At 42.3% G+C, this 14,821-nt stretch overlaps 1 protein-coding gene across 5 annotated transcripts in view; it reads left to right on the plus strand.

Moving 5' to 3' along the window:
• Positions 1-638: 638 nt before the first annotated feature.
• Positions 639-14,821, plus strand: part of TPH1 (tryptophan hydroxylase 1) — a 34,021-nt gene continuing 19,838 nt past the window's right edge. For 2 of the 5 annotated variants that reach the window (XM_053925788.1, XM_024558936.3), the window contains exon 1: positions 10,324-10,424. In XM_053925788.1, coding sequence (XP_053781763.1) covers positions 10,409-10,424 — 16 coding nt within the window. In that variant the 5' untranslated portion in view covers positions 10,324-10,408. Of the gene's footprint in view, positions 750-10,323; positions 10,425-14,359; positions 14,536-14,821 lie in introns of those variants that run through there. The other 3 variants (XM_053925790.2, XM_053925791.1, XM_053925789.1) reach the window with 3 other exon arrangements.

The following is a 14,821-nucleotide window of genomic DNA, read 5'->3' on the forward strand; positions in this document are numbered from 1 at the left end:
CTCCTTTGTATACTGCGCATCCACGTTTTTGGCCCAAACTTTCAGGGAAAAAAATCTTTCGTTTTAATTCAATTATTTATTTATTTATATTTAGAAACAAAACTGATTATCATATTCCAGGGTATGTTTTGCATATCATTATTGCTTTCTATAGATATACTTTTAATGCATAAGCATACATAAAAGAATTAAAAACATTTATATAGATACGGAATTAGTACTAACCATTCATAATGCACATCCTTATTTTTCCTTCAAAAATTTGGGCAAAAAATTGTGCATTATACACAGCAAAACACGGTACCCACATCATCTACAGGGGACAAAGGCTGTTTCTGGGTTCCTGAGGCTTCCTTCCCTGGCCGTGCTTTCTTGTGAGCCCTCTTGGCCCCTTCCATGTACCAAACACCTACTTAGCAGGTCACATCCGGACTACCTACAATCTGATTATCAGTGGCTTTGTTGCCCTCTGAGGAAAAATTACGTAACACATAAGCCAGAGCCCTCGGCAGATTTAGGGCAAGGCTGCTTCTCCGAAAGGAAAGGCTGGGGCTTTTTAAAAATTATTAATTTCTGCCACAGTGCACCCTGTAAAATCTTCTAATATCCGGCACCTAAGAGAAACTAACTTCTTCTGGGGCGAGGTTCGGGTATTGCCATGGAGATAGGATTTTCCTGAAGATGAAGGACAGCCCCTCCTTTCTGTCCACTCGGACTTCCAGGAAGGGCGTTTGCTGTCTCTCCGTGTGGTGTGTTTTCCTCCCCTGACCCTTCCAGATGGTCCCATTCGGATTCTTTCGGAATCTTCCTGATCGCTCTGAAAGCCTGACCACCCCAGCTTGAGCACAGCTGGCGATAAAAGAAGGGAGGTTAATCATCAGGTTTGCTCGTTCTCCCTGATGTAGACTTACTGGTACCCTTTCATAAAAGCTTCCGAGATCATTAATTAGACAAACGGTACTGGCTTTGCTTTCTGCAGCCTCAACAAATGCTGTTTGACTTGTAGCATTGACGACTGGTTGCACTGAATGAGAAGGGTGATCATGCCTCTTTACACAGTGCAGAACAAACACTAAGACCACAGCACTGGGGGAAACCATGTGTGCCTGTGCACAGGGCCCGTTCCCCCAGCACAACTGTCTCTCAGGCTCCAAGTCGCCCTCTCTCTCCAGACCTGAATAGCCAGCACTTCCTATGATTCAGAACTCTCTGTATCTCCATAGTTAGTGGCATGTTTTCACAGTTTGCTTTAGTAACTCGAGCAGGAATGCTGTATTGAAGAACTCCAGGGGACCAAGCTCCCAGTATCTTCTATGGGAATCATGTTCGCTGGACCTAGAAGTCCTGGCTGTCTAGGTCAAGAGAACACATGTTATTCTGAGAACACATGGTTTTGGGTGCTTTCATAATTCTCTTAAAACATTTTTTTATTGAATTTATTGGGGTGACATTGATTAATAAAATTATGTAGGTTTCAGGTATATAATTCTATAATATTTTATTTATATTGGTCACCATCCCAGTAATTATTTCTTTTTTCTTAAGATTGTATTTATTTATTTTAGAGAGGGGAAGGGAGGGAGAAAGAGGGAGAGAAACATCATTGTGTGGTTACCTCTCCTGCACCCCCTACCGGGGACTTAGCCTGCAACCCAGGCATGTACCCTGACTGGGAATCGAACCGGTGACCCTTCGGTTCAAAGGCCGGCACTCAATCCACTGAGCCACACCAGCCAGGGCCCAGTAATTATTTCTTAATAATGAATTAGGAGGTTTCCATATGTCTAAAAACCTGGAAAAAATACAAAAGAAAGAAATCTTTTCAGTTCCTTAACCCATTTTCTTTGTTTGAAGTTTTGTGGTACATTGAGGTGAAAATTCCCTGGGATAAGTGAGGTCTTGGATTTTGGTCCCTGTCTGTCACTTACTGTCTGACTTTACACAAGATATCGTGCACAGCAGATAGAAGGCTTTGTCACGACTGACACTAATTGAGCTATTTTGCTCACTGTGTCCAAAATGACCACAAACCAACATTTCTTGGAGTAATGTGTTCAAGCAAAAATGGTTCCCAGTTGTAACTGTTCAAAGTGTAATGGAGAATTGGAGCAGACTTGGAATGGAACTGCATAAAGTCGTGTGTAAACAGACCCGTCCACAGCCCTTCCCAAACACATTCAGGTGATCTCGCTGATGAGCGCTCAGTGCAAGCAACTGGGTGTAAAGGTTACTGTGTTTTTGGAAAGAGATTTAGTGGATTTGGATCTTGAGGACTCAAGAGAATTTGCCCTGGCCTGATCCCTCTCCTTCATCCCTTTGTCTCAGCAAATTACTGTCCATTTGAACATGAATACAGTCCCATATGGCCTCTGACATCTGAGGTCTTAGAAAAACAGCCTGATTCATACTCAGATACATAAATGAGCTTGGATTTTTTCGATTAAGGATTGCAGAGAGCATTTTGTTTTATTGTCATGTCTTTCATTTTTCTCACATGGAGTTGCTCATCCTTGTATTCATTCATCCCTTCTCAGCAAACATGTACTGAATAATTATTTATTGAGCACCTTCTCTGTAACAGGCCCCGTGCTGGATTCTGGGCTGTGGATGTGAATGGCACAGTTCTTACCCTTAGGGGGTTTATGGCGATGGGGGAAAACAAGGACAGAAATAATTACAGTGCCATAGACGGGTAAGCTCAGGGAGCATTCCCACTGCAACTGTGGTTTCTGGAAGATGCTTGTTTCAGAGGTCCCTTTCAATGAAATTAAAATTAAAAACCCCTAAACTAAACACATTCATTCACTGGAATTCAAACCAAGTTTCTGCTTAAAAATGGTACTGTGAGGGGTAAACAACAGCACAGAGCTGAGAGAACATCTTGTTTCAAGTTCTTTTTATGTCATTTACAAAGTTTGGACAAGTCTCTGAACCATTCTGAATCTCAGTTACTTTAAGGACCAAAGTAAATGATATAAGTAAAAGTACTTTGTAAACACTATGTAAATTAAAAAGGAAAAACAACTCCCCAGATTTTAAATACGCACGACTTTTACTTTGGGCCTAATTTTTTTTTTTCCTGAAAGGATTTTTTTTACCCTTGAAAGGATTTTTTCTTAATCATATGTATAAATCACATTGTGAAATCCAAACCAATTCTTCCTTTTACTTAAGTCTTCAGTCACAGGCAATTAGAAAGCATGCATTTTAAACCCTCAATTTGTGTGTAACATGGTATTAAAATAAAATCCCTACAGATGAGCCTCAGGATAACTTTGCAGAGAATGATTCCTCCTGACGTGTGCAAAGGGCGAAGCCAGGCTACACTTTGCTTTAGTCTTACTACGCAAAAAAGAGTAGTTCTTCTCCATTCTTTCTATACAGTGTACACCCACGTTTCGTAGATTGTTTAATAACTCAACACTTGTTGAGTTATTAAAAGTTCACCATCTTTTGCTATCTTAGAAGTATAACATCTTGGGTTCTGACCTGTGTGGCTCATTTGGTTGGGTGTCATCCTGCAAAGCAAAAGGGCGCAGGTTCGATTCCCGGGCAGGGCACTTGCCTGGGTTGTGTGTTCAGTGTCTGGTTGGGGCACGTATGGGAGGCAGCTGATCGATGTTTTTCTCTCTCTCTCTCTCTACCACTGTCTCCCTTCCTCTCTGAAAAAATAAAAGAGAAAAAAATAGAAGAAAACTGAATTAACATGAAACCTATAGCAGAGACGATTCTTAATTGAAATATTAGAAACATTTCCATTAAAGTCTGGAACAAAACAGGATATAAGTACCGAACATTGTTCCAGCAGCCCTATCTATTACAATAGGGTGAAAAATAAATACTTCTAAGGAATAATGCTAAAATATTTTATAAAAGGACCAAAACTGCTCTTGTTTTTTCATAGCTTGTTTTTATTTGTTTATTTTGTCAAATAAAACACAGAAGACTGCATGAAACAAATGTACACCCATTGAATTATTAAGAAGCAAATATTCCTGCATTCATCACCCAGCTCAAGAAATAGACCTTTGTCGATCACCCAGATGCCCCTCTTCATGCCTCCTCTCCGTCATAACTCCTGCCCCTCCCCAAACCAACCGCTATCCTGGCTTTTACGATGACCACGTATTTGAAAAGTACTATTTTTTTCAATTGCCTTTTCAGGAGATATGATTCTGTACCAAGGAAGCCAAGGGACTCACCTAACTGGCCTATTAGAACTAGTGAGATCAATGGGATGGACTTCACTTCTCTTACAAATATTGTTCCCCTTTTGTAAATGATCCATTTCTTCTGCCCTACTGGATTGTTCTTTCTCTAGCATTTCCTATCCTTAAAAAAAAAAAAAGGCTCAGATCCCTCCCTTTACCCCACATTCCCCTCCAGCTGCTACCACATTTTTCTGCTCCTCTGCAAGAAAACTCCCGAAAGAACTGACAGAATCTCTCTCACCCAGCCTCACCTCTGCTTATGTAAACCAGATTCCCTCTGCCCCACCTCATCGGCCCTGCTCTTGTCAAGGATCCCAGTGACTTCCCTCTTGCTGAAGCCAGTGATTACACTTCTGTCCTGACGTTGGAGTAGCGTGAAAGGCAACTGAAGGAAACTTCCTTCTTAACACACTTTCTCCTCTTGGCTTCTGTGACACCATGCTTACTCAAGTTTTCTCTCTCCATGGCATACATCTTCAGCTTCCTTTTCTGGCTCCCCCCCACCCCTTAACCTCTGAACCTTGGCATACCCCAGAGTCCATTGCTGGGTCTCTTTCTTATCTCTTGATCATTTTCTCCCCAGGAAATTTCATTCAGTCCTGTGAGTTTATATATGATTTTCATATATGATCATTATATCAGTGTCTTCTAAATTTATATCTCTGCCTGTGATCTCTTTCTGAAATTTGGAGTCCCATTGTTTAAAAAAAATTTTTTTAATTGATTTTTAGAGAGAGGGGAAAGGAGAGTGAGAGAGAGAGAGAGAGAGAGAGAGAGACATCAATTTGGTGTCCAACTGATTTGTGCATTCGTTGACTGACTCTTGTATGTGCCCTGACCATGACTGAACCCACAGCTTTGGCATATCGGGAAGACGCTCTAACCATCTGAGCTACCTGGCCAGGAGGGGAGTCCCATTTCTTAATGCCTATGTGACGTCCTCATTTAGATAGCTAAAAAGCATATCAAAACTAATGAGTGCAAAACAAGGCATAACCCCCCTCACCTACTCCTGTCTTCATCTTTACTGAGATGAACCAGTCTTATTCACTTACCAAGTGAAAAGCCCAGGGATCATCCTTGAAACCCCCTTTCCCTTTCTGCCCCTGCCATCAACTGATCCTATTAACTCCACCTCAGGAGCATGTGTTCAGTCGGCCCTTAATTCTCTTCCTTTCCACTCTACTCATACACATCATTACATCTCAGCTGGACTCCTTCGATAGCGTTTCAGCCGTTCTCCCTGCTTCCACTCATCATTTTGCTCCCACACCCACCACCACAGCTAGCCTCCACCTGTCCACCTTGGAAATGGGAGAAGGCAGAAGGGTGTGATCTGGGGGTCCCACTAACCTCCAGCATAAAAGATTGATTTGACTTTGTAAAAACAATGTTGTCAGGTGCAAGACATCTTGAACGAACTTAAAGAGAAATGAAAGGCTTAGGCTATAGCAATGCATGTAACAGACAGTTAATATCCATAATATCTACAGAGCTATTTATCAATAAGCAAAATAACCTGATTAAATAATAGGAAGTGACATTAGAAATTCCCATGTGAACAAACGTCTGAAAAGATGCTCAGCTCTTCTAATAGAAAAATGCTAATTAAAAAGTAGACCCTTGTTTTTGCTATTCAGATGATCAAAAATTAAGATGAATAGCACCCACTGTGGGTCAGGACGAGGATGGTGTTTGTTGAGAGTAGTAATGTAAGTTGGTATATTCTGTTTGGAAGGCAACCTGGCAGAATTGCACATCTGCGATTCAGTTTGCAGAATGCTGGACTGAAGGCATATATACACACAAATTGGAACATGGGTTCTATCATCTATAATCCCATTGTCATTAATCGAACAAATACTTATCGAGAGACGGCCATGTGATAGCCAATGGAGATTTTACAGAAAAAAGAAGTAGAAAAAACACGTAATGCTTTCTCTGTGGAAGATAAAAAGTAAAGCCACAAAAATAACCGCATAATAACAGTTGCTACGAGTGAAGTAGAAGGGCAGGTGTGTGAAAGAGGCAAGCGTGGCACCTAATTTAGACTGGAGGATAATTTTACTTCGGGGAAGGAGTTGACTCTCAAGTGAAAACCTGAGGGACAGGAAGAGCCAATCAGGTGAAGCGGCGGGGTCGGCTGTGTGGCGGGAGATCTCTAGGTCTCGGCACGCAGGAAGGAGCTTCCATCAGAGGACGAGAACAGCAGTGACGGGACACAGTGAAGAAGGGACGGTGATAGCGAAGCAGGCCCGAGAGGTGCGGGTGGCCAGATGTGGGGCCTTTACAGATCATGGAGAGGTTTCTAAACTTCATCCTAGGAGTAATGGGAAGCCCCTGATGGTTATAATCTGAGTAGTGACGTGATCATGTTTGCATTTTTAAGGCATGGCAAAAATGGTGTAGACTCAACACAGTAGTTCTGGGCATACTTTAACAATGAGAATGGATAGACGGAGGGTCTAGAGTGGATAAAGGAAGCCAGTGAGGAGATTCTTGCCGTATTTCGGAGATGAGATGATGATGGATGGGACCAGCATAGTGGCAGAGGAGATGGGGAGGAGTGGCTGAGTTCAAGTATATATGGGAGGTTGAAGAGACCAAATTTGCTAATTTGTGGGATGAAGGAGACACGAGAGAAGCACGTGTGGGAAGGCAGGAGGACTCGGAGAGCAGGGAGGTCAAGCTTTCTTTGTTGAGGTGAGATTCATATAACATAAAATTAACCATTTTAAAGCGAACAGTTCAGTGGCATTTAGTACATTCACAGGGTGGTACACACAATTCCTATATCTAGTTCCAAAATATTTCTATCATTCCAAAACAAACCCCGTACATGTTGTGCAGGTACTCCGTATTCTCCCATCACTTCCGTCACCCCCCTGTCCTTAACAACCACCACCCTGTATTCTCTCTCTATGGATTTGCCTATTTCAGATATTTGATATAAATCGAACCACACAATACGCAACTTTTCTGTCTGGCTTTTTTCATGTGGCATAATGTTTTCCAGGGTCATCCAAGTTGTAGCATGTATTAGTACTTCGTTCTTTTTTGTGGCTGAATAATATTTCCTTGGATGCATATACCAGCTTTTTATTCAATCACCCATCGATGGACACCTTGACTGCTCCCACCTTTGAACATTGTGATTATTGCTGCTGTGAGCATTTGTGTATAAGAACTTGAGTACCTGTTTTTAGTTCCCTTGGGCATATACCTAGGAGTGGAATTGCTGGGCCATATGTTAATTTTCTGTTAAACTTTTTGAGGAAATACCAAGCTGTTTTCCACAGTGGCTGACCCATTTTACATTCCTACCAGCATCGCACAACACCTGTTACTTTCCCAGTTTCACTTTTGAATGTGCTAAGAAGCCAATGTGTCGTGGAAGTAGAGACATAAAAGAAGTCACGGATATAAAGGTCTGAAGTTCAGAAGGGAGATTTGGGCATGAAATACACATTTTGGATTGATAGCATAGGAAAGGGGATGACATTTACAAGGAAAAGGGCATAGACTGAGAAGAGGGCCGAGGCCCTTACCCAGAGGAACCCTGAATATCTGGAGGGCAGAAAAGGAGGAGCTGGCAAAGAAGATCAGGGAGGACCAATCCAAAGGTACCACCAAGCCATTTTAGCAGGAAAAACTGGAGATTGGGATGGGTCCCCTCTCACACATGTTCTGCTGAGGGTCTGGGGAGTGCAGGAGTCCTTCTTTACCATCCGTGAAGCCAGCACTTTGAATATCTCAAAAGCCACATCACAGGGTCAGAAAACTCCTCTGCCATAGATTCCACAGGTCAAGATGATAAGACAAACATAAGGAGAAAGCCCATTGCTCATCTGGGCGCCACCCAAAGCTTCTAACTTTGGTGCAAAGATGTCTGTGTCCTAATCTCTGGAACCTGGGGATAGCTTGTCTTACGTGGCAAAGGCACTTTGCAGATATGATTAAGGATTTTGAGATGGAAGATTATCCTGGATTATCTGGTAGGCACAAAGTAGTCACAAAGGCCCTTACATGTGACAGAAGAAACAGGGGAGTCAGAGGCAGATTCAAAGATGCTATGTTGCTTTTTTTGAAGATGGACAAAGGGTCATGAGCGTGCAGGTGGCCTCTAGACACTGGAAAAGGCAAGGGAACTTTCTCCCCTGGAGTTTCCAAAAGGAACACAGCCTTCTGACCCCTTGATTTTAGATTAGCGAACCCATTTCAGACTTCTGACCTCCAGAACTATAAGATAATAAATTGGTGTTGTTTTAAAACAGTAAACTTGTGGTAATTTGTTACAGCAGTAGTGAGAAGCCAATTAAGCACTTCTAACTAGGCAAATATATATGGGTATATTTTCTCCAACCGACAGTCTTTTCTCTGAACCTTCTCAGAGTATGTGAATTTGTAAATTGTGTAATTGAGCCCAGTGAGATTCTTGATTGGTAGAATTCCAGGCACAAATGCTGGAGATGTTTTGGGGTCACAGTTGTCTTAGAATTCTGTCAGAGAAGTGGGAAAGTCCAGGTGCCTGCAGTCCCTGGGTTGTGGGGTCTAGGTATGTTCAGAGAGGCTCAGAGAGGGCTCCTGTTCTTCTCAGGCCTTTGAGGTGACCTTTGACGGGCTTCAGTGACATCAGTCACTCAGGTCTCTCCACCTCAGGGCCAGTGTCCCCCTGTTATGATCTCCGTGGGGATGGGCTCACTGAATGACTTGGCCCCATGTCTCTTTCACAGAGGTGGTTCAAGCCCTCCCATAGACCCAACTTTAGGAAAGCCGTCTTTGAACTCAGCTTGGTTCTGAGCAGTGGTTTTCATGGTATTGCAGCAAGAACACCAGATTAAAAGTCAGAATGTCTTTGCTTGATTCTTGAGTCTACTTACTAGCCCCTGCCAGAAGGGGGTCATAGAGCCTCCCTGTGCCTGAGTTCCATTACCTGTAAAACAAGGTAGTATTTATCTTATTAGAATTATTGTTCAGATAAAAGAAAATACACATGCAAAAGCTGTAAGTGTCCTGCATTTTAAAGTATATTCATACTCAGCAACAAAAAGGAACAAATTACTGATACACGCAACGAAACAGATGAAGCTCAAAGGCATTATGTTAAGTGCCAGGAGCCAAAAAAACCCTGATGCATACTGTGTGATTCCATTATGTGACATTCTGGAAAAGACAACACTAAGGGACAAAAATAACATCGGGGGTTTCCAGAGGCTGTGTGTTGGGGGAGAAGATTGGGACAAGGGGACTTCTGTGAGGTGATGGAAATTTCTATGTTCTGATTGGTGGTTGCTCAAGCGTAAATGTCTGTCAAAACTCACAGAACTGTGTGCACATCTCAAAAGGATGGATTTTACTGTAAGTTATACATCAACAAACTTGACTTTTTAAAAATGGAAGAAGAAAAAAGCCCTACAATATAATGGATTGCATAAATACCCCTTTGGGGCAGGATCCAGTGGCCTGGGCACCCAATCAATAAAAAACCTAGCCCAAATTTGGGTTTCTGGGCCATGTTGTTCATATAGCATATAACATGATTTTCTCCTAATAGGCTCATCTGCTTGCAGCTTTAAAATTTAATTGGAAGGATACTGAGCACTTCCCTTTTAAAAAGTTCAATGATTGCCTTGCCTCCAGGAACAAGGGAAACCTCCAGAAGAATGATGAGGCAGGACTGGACTATCAAATAACCCAGAAACACAGAGAAACGTGCTTTAGTCGCCAACCCAGAGAAGCAGTTCAAGGCCATCGGAAGTCATTATGCTGATAATAGACCTTGTCTTGGTGTGGAGGGAATTTCCACCTCTGGATATTAGTCAGACTTCTGCAGTTCTGGATGGCCTAACAGCTTAATAAAAACACCAGTCAGAAACACCTAAAGGCTAAGGTGTGCGAGTCTCAGCGTAGGCTGGCGCTCAAGGTCAGCACCTGCCCAAGATATTCCCCCCTCCCCCCGCCCCGCTTCCTCCACTGCGGCCCCGCAGGAGAACTCCCTTCGTATTGGCCACTTGCCGGCTGCCTCGGGCGCCCATTGGTCCGCTCCGACTCCCGCTTCAATAAAAGGCGGGCGGTGCCACCCGCGGGCTAATCCAGCTCACCGCTGGCAGCACCGCAGGTGAGTAGGGTGACCCCATCCTTTCAGGACCAGGGACCGTCATCACGAATTTGGGGGCGCGGCGTGGGTCGGAAGCGAGATGACCCTCCCAGGAGGTAAATACCCACGGAGAGCTGGGTCTGGGAAGTGGGAGTTTTACCCTAATGGGCATTCTTCTTTCCTCCTACTCCATTTGGGGGAGTAAACTATTTTTTAGGGTCTCTTGTGTGTGCCAGAAACAGGCTCTTCACACTCATCTCTCTGTCAAGTAGATAACTCTTGCATTTTACATATGGGGAAACTGAGGTTCAGCGTGAACTTAATTCTGCATAATTCCTTTATGTTAGCAGAAACAGACCATCATTCATTCCTTCCCTTCCTCTCTGTCAAAATGCAACCTCTATTTCCCCTTTTCCTCTTATAAATGAAACCCTCCCAAAGGAAAGGGAGCCTCAGATGAAGAACCTCTTAGCATCTCACCTACCCTTAGCATCTCATCTTCACCCCACACAGGACCAAGAGCTTGGGGACAAGGTTAGAACTGACTAAGAGGCATAGTCCAGGTAAGCTCAACCTTGCCTATGACCATTTGGTTATTAGAGGTTTAACATGAACTCCCTGCCTCTAGTTGTCGTAGGGAAAAAAGACTACAGTTGAACTTCCTGACCCATTAAAAGTTTGTGCCTGTGTACTAATTCTCAAAGAAGGGTGAAATGCACTTATTTGGTTTAAAGGTAGATATGAACACAGCTTAAAGCAGCTATAAATGTTTTTGCGAAGCTGTGACCTGTGGTCTGTGAACTTTACCACTGGAGTTCATTTGTATATGTGGTATCATCCTATTAGATTATCTTCAAGTAGTGATATGTCTTCTATTTCCATTTTCTTTGCTAGTGCCTTTATTTCCTGCCTTAGTGGCTTTCAGGGGCAGTATTTTCTTTTGTATTTCACCTTCACTTTCACCCTTTTTTTCTTCCCCCATTTAGAAATGAAAATCAAGATTCTCTGGAGAATTCTCTCCTTCCACACCAGTCTTCCTTACAGCTCCTGGTTCTGTCTTCAAACAGCATCCATGCTTTCAAAATACTTTAATTTGATAGTTATTTGTGCTTCCTGGATCCAATAAATCTAAATTACACTTGGTGCTGATTTAACTCAGCGGAGAGAAAAGTTAGTCAATGTGTACAACTTGACCTCTACCAGAGAGCTGTTGAGCTTCTGCCCTCCTCTTTGGTATGTCTTCCTTATTCCCAATGGTATGTCCCGCACACCAGGGCACCTTTAGTCAGACCAGGAAATGCAGTAGGAGAATGACTCTTACCTCTCACAGAAAATGGGAAAATACCAGTTGGTATTGGCCTGTTGGAGTTTTGCTTTAAAAAGAAAATATATATTTCTTGACGAGACACGGATTGAACAGGTGTGACCCACTGACATCTGATAGACTTTTATCTTCCCAGACTAGTACTGTGGGTTTTAACCCTAGAGGAGTAGGAGTAGACAGGTAGGTTGAAGGGGGAAAGGAAAAATGTGACAAGGGAAAATGTAGAGGTTCTGAAAGGGGTGGGGGGTAGTTGAATAAAGGAAAAAAGAACTGATGCCTCATAAGCTCTGTCAACCAGGCAAAATTGTGGCCAATTTTAGTAAAGATCAAAGCTCTATAATCTTATTTTTGGAGGTAGGGAGGGGTGAGAATTCTACTTTTGAGCACCTCATGTTTATATTGACTAAAACAAGAGGGATAGGAATGTTTCCAAACCTCAATATAAAATGCCTTACACATCACAAATATTCAGTTAATGTACCTTCACCCTCCTCTGCCCCCCCACCCCCACTAGGGAGATGCTGGTGACAAACCTAGATCCTTTCCAGAACCAGGGGAAGGAGAGAGAATATGAACCCCAAAGGGATGGACTTAGACCAGCCATGAGTGTTAGTACCTTCTTATCCTGGCTCCTGCCAGGGGAGTTTAGGGGACAGTTTTGAAATGTGAAAGAAGATCTTCAGATAGTGTCATATGAAGAGTTGCACTCTAAACTCTGGGAGATCGTTGAGGGATGTAGCTCTGAAACTCTATCATTGTTGTCGCTGACTGGCAAAAATCCCTTCATTGTTCTCTGATCCTTGCTTTCCATTGTCAGAGTTTACGTACACCATGAAAATAGTGTGAGCTTGTATTTGCAGAAGCCTCTTCCTTCAGCGTGTCTTGGTGACAATGTCAGGGGACTCGGTACAAATTGGCTGACTCAGTGATGGTACTTTGGGGTCTTCATCTGTTTGTTCACAAAAGAACTGGTAAATTATTCACTTGAGACTTGGAATTTCATACACTTTAGGGGATTCATAATAAATAAACCAATGAATCTGAAAATCACCGTAAGACAAAGAATACTTACTTACATTTTCTAAAACAGCCTTCCACGTGCCTGCTGCTGTAAGAGATAGACCAAGGGTAAGACAGAGTCTTAGCCAGAGTTGTTTAAAATGCCAACTTCATTACATTGAACATTTTCTCTTTTTGGAAGACTGGTAAACTTGGGATTTAGACTTCCCATTCTTACAGCTAATATAAACTGAGTACTTAGTGTAGGTCAGCCACTGTTCTAAGGGTTTTATATATTTTTTATATAGTCAGTCCTTTTTATAACCTTTAGATTGGTGCTAATTATCCTCCTTTCAACTGTGCAAATAAAGAAATTAATACACGTAGAAGTTATAGCTTTCCTAGCTGGATTTGTAGATAGATTTATTACTAGCAATTTGCTCTGTTGCCTAACATCTCTGTTATTGTTTGCATCTGCATGCTGTAGGAAGTCACCCATGCTCTGTGTGAAAAAAATTCATGGTCTTTGAATAGTAGTTAGAGAAGAAATGTTTCCAAAGATTTTTCACCTCTAAAAACATTTTGAGCATGCACATCTGAGACCACCCCTGAACTTTTAGCTTCAGAGCACCAATTCAGAATTTCCTGTGTACACCTAAGTTTACGTTAAGAAATGATCAATTCCGCTGTAGCTGAAAATCTCTGTTTGGCTCTCTTCTCATCCATAAATCCTTTCCGATCGGAGACTGATGGATGGGCCAGAAGGCATCTCCAATCATTTTAGAATCTCATGGGATATTGGTCACAAGGTGGGGAAGTTGGAGATTGGGTGCATTTCTCAGAGATCTCATAGCTGAGATCTCAGGTCCCATTCTCTTCTAACTATTTGTACTTATTGGACAGTCTGTCCCTCCTCCTCCCCCTCCCTCATACATAAGTCTGTGGATTCCTTGGAGGCAACTTGTCATCTTTGTTTTTAGGCTTTACTGCCCTGACGCTCACTGTGCTGCTTTACACATGTGAATGTGCTTGAGTTGAAATGTTGTTTGTTTTACCATTAGTAATGACTTGAATCACAGAAAAATCCACAACATTATTACATTTAAGTGGGCGTTTGGTTTTAAAGCATTGGCACAGAGATGGTTTTGGTTGTAGAGAATACACGGACACAATTAACTTTGCATATCAGAAAGTTAAATAGCACGCCCATGATGACACTGCTAAACATCAGACCAATGATTAGCTAAGTCTGATTTCATGGTCCAGATACACCCTTACACTGTTAGAAATAAGATGCCAAAGTAGATTCCCAGTTCATCTTCTGAGAAAGCAGCCTTCAGCCAGGTATCATGAGTTTCGTTCTACCTCCTGTGTGTTTGAACATGTTTAGGGGCATCCTGGTCCCGTATGAAATCAGGTCCATATGTTAACGTTCATGTGTTTACAGACACAGTTTTACATATGTGTTCTCATATTCTCTAGCTGTGTGACTGTGGACAGGTTAAGTTCCCTAAGCTTCAGTTTTCTCATTTATAAAATGGGTATAATTCCTATCCCCTCCTACTAAGATTTTATGAGAATTAGATGGGATAATATTAGTGCATGGTATTTATAGACATTTGTCAAATGTCAGTTCCCTTCCCCGCCTATTGGGTTGCCAAGAATGGATGGAACCTGCCATCACAGAGTGGGGAGTTACTTTCTTTCTTATCTCCATACTCCCTGAACTTATGTGCAGAAGTCCTTCAACTTAGTGCATACCTGATAAATATTCATTAAACAAAGTTCCAAAGGAATCATAAAGACTGACTTCTGGAAGAGAAAATTGTATTTCTTTGGCAAGTTTAATAGCAGACTGTGGATTGAAAGTCATACTTGGAATTTTATACTCTCTGCCAAACCAGGTAAGTCCCTTGGGGCTGCCTTTTATAAGGGGCCCCAAAATATTATACAGTGTGTGTTAAGACAAAAGCTTTATGGAAGAAACAGAAAACTCCCAAGAGCTTTCTGGTCAGAAAGACAGAAATGCATACAGCCCCTCATTTTGCATCATCCTGTAGAAAAGCATTTCAAATCCTGAACTCTGGCCCCCTATTAGACAGGCCATGGTCCGTAGATGGGTATTGGATGGGCACCGAAGATCAGATCCAAACTCCCCTGCATTACCTACCTGCACACAGCCTCTTGCCT

This window comes from Desmodus rotundus, chromosome 5 (assembly GCF_022682495.2).
Source record: "Desmodus rotundus isolate HL8 chromosome 5, HLdesRot8A.1, whole genome shotgun sequence".
NCBI lineage: Eukaryota > Metazoa > Chordata > Mammalia > Chiroptera > Phyllostomidae > Desmodus > Desmodus rotundus.